Below are 5,093 nucleotides of genomic sequence, written 5' to 3' on the forward strand. Positions count from 1 at the left end.
ATTAATTGATTAACTGTTCTGCCTACATAACATCAAATAAATTCTCATCACAATATCCTAGAGCCCAAGGTGATGTCATCAAGTGTCTTGTTTTGTTTGACCAACAGGCCAAAACCCTGAGATACTTAGTTCAGTATAATGGTAAGATAAGTCCTGTGGTAGACTGGTGACCTGTGCTGGGTGCACCCCGCCTCTTGCCCAGCATCAGCTGGGACTGGCTTTTGCTTGTTTTTACTAAAAAAAAAAAAAAAAAAAAAACCCTCAATGATTAATCAATCATCACAACGGTAATCTTTCCAGCTTTACTTTCTTTCGTTCTTTCTAGTTTTACCAACATGTGGTCACTGGCTGTTCTCCCTCTCCTCCTGTGCCACAATACAGAAATGTCTCTGCAGCCGCAGCAACTCACTGGAGGGTCTGACATTGCAGTTTTTTTCCGGGATGTCAGGCAGAGGACGACGTGAATATCTTCCATCTATTTCTTCACAAGCTACGCCCACATTTGATATTACTCTGCAAAAACATTACACACATTAACACAATCGTCTCTTCACAGCTTCACTGCGACAAACCAAATCAAATTATGTCGCCTGTGCCTCAATGCATGCCTGATGATAGTGGCGGCTGATCATCAGCCTCCTCTGAGTGGGACACAGGTGTGCGGAGGGGCCCTCCTGCCTCTGTGATCCGTCACCGAGGCCAGACAAGGGCCAGGCTGGATCGGCTTAGCCACGTGCCGAGGGAGGGCTCTGCCCCCCTCCCTCCCTCCTCCACCCCGCCCCTCGGAGGACTCCCTATTCACACCACCAGATGGGGGCTGGTTCTGTGTTTTAATGAATCCTATCCTTCAGTACCCTTTAGAAGCTGCAGAACAACAGTTGCCCTCAACACGTCTCGCTGCAATTTGTTACCCAGTGTTATAATTTTACACTAGATAGAATAAAAACAAATAAGGGATGAGATGGGAAGGGAGTAAATACAGTACTTTTCAGTTGTAACTTCACATCCAAATTTACTATTTCTTTTCTCGCAGGAAGTGTTTTATAAAAGAGGACAGAAATGCTTCACAACGTATTCGCACAAATTCTAGAGACTAACGTGTTGGAGTCAGAGTCTTGTAATGTAGCCTCTAATTTAGCAAACAGTGTCAGACATTTAAACGGGCTGGTTTATAGATATTAAGGGGCTGTGTCGACCTCCTGCTGTTTGATGTGTCACAATAACACAAACATGTAATTTTACCTGGAGGTTAATAGCAGAGGGCAAGAATGACAATAATGAGGTTTTACCTTTTTTTTTTTTTTTTTTTTTTTTTTTAAAATCAGATGTCACACTTGTGGGTATTTATCCTATAAAAATAATCTCCACATTTTCGGTAAACTTAGATAGATACAGTCATAGCACTAAATAGTGGTATTTTGCTTTTCTTTCAAGCTCCTCATCTGGAGTCACACATCGGAATCATCACCATGGCTGCTCACCCACTCTGCCACTTACTTGTAAGGCTGTGAAGGCAGAGTGAGAAACACAAAATATAAAAAGTAACCTGTCAGTGTTGAATACCAAAGGCTAAACAATAATGTGCTGCTTGCTAACACGCTGCGGTTGAAGATTAAAACTTTGAAATGTCTCTGTATTAGTTCCTAAATAAAACAGCCTTGAATTATTTTAATTTACATGATGAAAATTTTAGTGAAATAAATTTGCATGTATTTATAACGTAGGAGCAGGTGAGATCCCTTCAATCACAGTTGGTTTCCATCCAGCCCAATGCATATGTTCTTCATTGGTTGGAAATAAATTGGTTGTGTACATGCTGCCCCTTACTCAGTGACCCTTGTCTGTCTCTACGTGAATTGCTTTCATGGTGTGTTAAACGAGCCATGGCCGTGTTGGTGTTTCCCTCCACACGGCGGCTGGGGCTCTAATCCGCTGTCTGCCAGGGTTATGTCACCCACCAGCTATTGTGGAGGGTTTGATTGAAGACGCCTGATCTGACTAATTGATCCCTCGTGGCAGAGGTGCTCCGACACGGGCAAGAGCTGAGATGTGTGAATTGGCAGTCGAGTCACATGACTGACAATAAGCCAATAAAAATTTTTAGATTCAGACCAAGTGCAGCTTTGCGGCGAAGAGGTGATAATGACAGATGGTGTGTGAGAAACCAAAAATAATTTTAGGTGTATACAAATAGCGAAGGGTAAATTGGAAAACACAATGCCTTTGCTTCCTAATCACAGTTTTTGATAGCCTGTTGTCTTTCAAAACCTTTTATTAGACTCATCTCTCTCTATAGATCTGCACACTGTGGAAAGAAACAATAACAGAATGATTTTAAAAAAGCACATCTATAATTATTTGGTAGTCAGGTGGAATTTATGATGCTAAATGTAGCCTTGAACCTCCAGAGACCAATTTATAAAGTCTAAACTATTCACTGCCTGACAATTACTGTCAATTAAATTCATTCAGGTCTCGTGCTACTGCCGATTACACGGCAGCATGTGATGCTACCATCTGTCCAAACCCTGTGAAACTGAACAAATATCCAATTGTACTGTCTTAAAAAAACAACCTTCGATTATCACAAGGCACATGGCTAAACTTTCACTAAAGTATTTATACTGCGAGAATCAGGCTAGTGCAACGTACTTTCAGGTCTACCAGATCCACAAAGGTGAGTATTTTAAAATTTTTATTATTCTTAATACTGTAAATTTATAGAATTATTATATTTATTTGTTTTTCTACAAAACCTTTTTTTTTAATTCAACAAAAGAAACCAAAGCTATTAAATGTTGTTTAAACACACAAAGCTGTACAAGAACTTTGCCTAAAACATACAGTCTAAAACTGGCCAAATTATGATAGCAACTGTCAGAAGTATAGCTCAGAGGTAAAGAAGAATGCCAGCTTTCAGTCATTGACAGCTTTCAATAATCAGTGCTATGGACACACTGAGGTTTAATACCCAGCCCTAGTCAACCACTGCATCAAGATATAAATAGACATATTTATATATTTTGGCCATCTTTTCCAGCTCTAAAGAAACCCCAAGACTGACAGTCACTGGCTTAATGCTGACAGGAGGTCTCCCCACACACTCAGACCTCTGACTTCAAAGTCTCCATCAGAAATCTTCAAAGCATTTAGCTCTTTTTCTATAACGTCCCTCAGAGAGGGACAAGTCTCAAACAAGGCCAGAAAGTGCACAGTCAGTTTCTGGAAGGACACTGTCGGGTTTGTGCTGGTTTGAACCCATTCACAGTCACTTATGCTGAACTCCATATCAGAGGCCCACGTTTTCAGCACATCACAGTATGCATCTCTAAATTTCAGGTGCTCTTTTGCTAGGTCCATAAGAAGTGTAGTAGGCAGTGCAGAACACATGTGCTGCAGCATGCTTTGTTTTTTCTGCAGCCAGTCCAAGACAAAATCCCATGAAGCCGTTTCTGTGGCTGAGTTTTTAGTTGTGAGCAGAGCTGCAGCGATGACCAGACAGAAATGTTCTGCTGCCCCTTCACATCCCTGGAGGACAGAGTCTAAAAACTGCTCTGTCCTGCGGGCTTCGTTGCCATGGCTCATCAAAGCTCCCAGCCTCTCCATCAGCATAACCCCCTGCACCTCAGCCTCAGCACCAACAGCTGACGGGTCTGTGAGCCCACTCAGGACTTTACACGCAGATTTGCACTGAATGATGTGGCTGCAGAGGCCGGTGACATCCTGGTACTCACTGTGCTTTGTGTCCACAGGACTCTTGCTGTCAAACAGCATCTTCATGAGGGAGCTGGGCAGCTTAGGGTTTTTCAACAGGCCCACAAGCAACTGGTGCTGGCACCGGGAGAGGTCCGAGAAGGAGACTTCTGTGTACGCAGGGAGGGCAGCTCGCAAGCTTTGATTTGTGAGCTGGAGACGCTTCTCCATAATCCTCCTTACCGCGGAGTTATTGTGAAATCTGGAAAACAGGTGTTCGCAGTACCGGGCCCAGTGAAAAGCTCTGGACAGAGTTTGTTTATCCCACTGCTCCACCACATCGCTGTGCGCCGCCACCGCCAGCAGCTCCGCCGTGCTCGCCAAGTTTTTCAGCACCGCCTCCATGTGGCGCTCTCTGCGTTCAGTGTTCAGCCTCTGAGCCGTGGACAGCCACTGCGGAGGACAGACACAACCTAGACATTGACTCAAACTATCCCCTGCCGCCGAAAAACTGTTAGAACTAACTTTATGCCGCAAGCGAGTTAGCTACAGGTTAGTTAGCGCGTGAAGTCAACGAACTGTAGCTAACGTTAAACACGACTTCCTGTGCCATGTTTCAAAACAAAATCCAGCGAACAGCTAGCCTTACACACAAAAGTGAATATGACACATTTATATAGGAATATTTAATGGAAATGAACATAGCTGCTGTTGTTGAGTAAACTCACTCGTCTTTTTTCTTGCTTTCCTCTCGTCCCGCTCGTCCCGCTGCCAGTTTGTGCCGGTTTCACCACTGCGCATGCGTTCACGAGTGCAAAACCTCGACCAACTATTTTCCTTCAAAATAAAAAGCAACAATGAACTACTTTCCAAACTGCAGAACTGAGGTACGAAGCTACACTAACTCAGTTTACACACGTTTTAATTTTCTCATTTTGTTTTTATATTTATTTTCTGTCTTGTATACATATTTATGTTTTGAATTATCTACATTATATCGCCAATACTATTGTAACTTGTATGATTATATAAAAAAAAACATCCACTAGTGCGTTTCTGTAAACGGAAAAAATCAGCATTTTTGTATCTGTCATTGTCTGCTTCATGATGATGGTCATAAATTGCTTACCATTTATTCACACCTACTAAAGGGTGTCATTCAAATTTAGTACTCACAGCAAATATAAATGTACCAGATTTGACACAGTGAAGGTATGTCAGTCGGATCAGATTACATGGGCATGCACGGAGAAAAAGAAATCCATTAAATCAAAGTGAATTGAATTTCTCGGAATGACCTGCTGAATTCAGTCCAAATATGTCATATTGAGGCAACACATGGAGTAGAGAGGAGGGAGACACTGCCAGCAGGATCAAACTTCCCTCCCATCAGCAGCAGC

At 42.6% G+C, this 5,093-nt stretch overlaps 1 protein-coding gene across 1 annotated transcript; it reads right to left on the reverse strand.

Annotated features, from left to right (window-relative positions):
- Positions 1-2,171: 2,171 nt before the first annotated feature.
- On the reverse strand, positions 2,172-4,524 carry fancf (FA complementation group F). Its single transcript, XM_040133777.1, has 2 exons — positions 4,422-4,524; positions 2,172-4,146 (listed from the first exon to the last, which is right to left on the reverse strand). The coding sequence occupies exon 2, from the start codon at positions 4,096-4,098 to the stop codon at positions 3,067-3,069; it is 1,032 nt and encodes a 343-aa protein (XP_039989711.1). The 5' UTR covers positions 4,099-4,146; positions 4,422-4,524; the 3' UTR covers positions 2,172-3,066.
- Positions 4,525-5,093: the final 569 nt, after the last annotated feature.

The sequence above is a fragment of the Xiphias gladius genome, chromosome 8 (genome assembly GCF_016859285.1).
Source record: "Xiphias gladius isolate SHS-SW01 ecotype Sanya breed wild chromosome 8, ASM1685928v1, whole genome shotgun sequence".
NCBI lineage: Eukaryota > Metazoa > Chordata > Actinopteri > Istiophoriformes > Xiphiidae > Xiphias > Xiphias gladius.

Bases quoted from the DNA above. Each gene is read 5' to 3' on its own strand.
- fancf (XM_040133777.1), bottom strand. From the start codon at position 4,098: ATGGAGGCGGTGCTGAAAAACTTGGCGAGCACGGCGGAGCTGCTGGCG.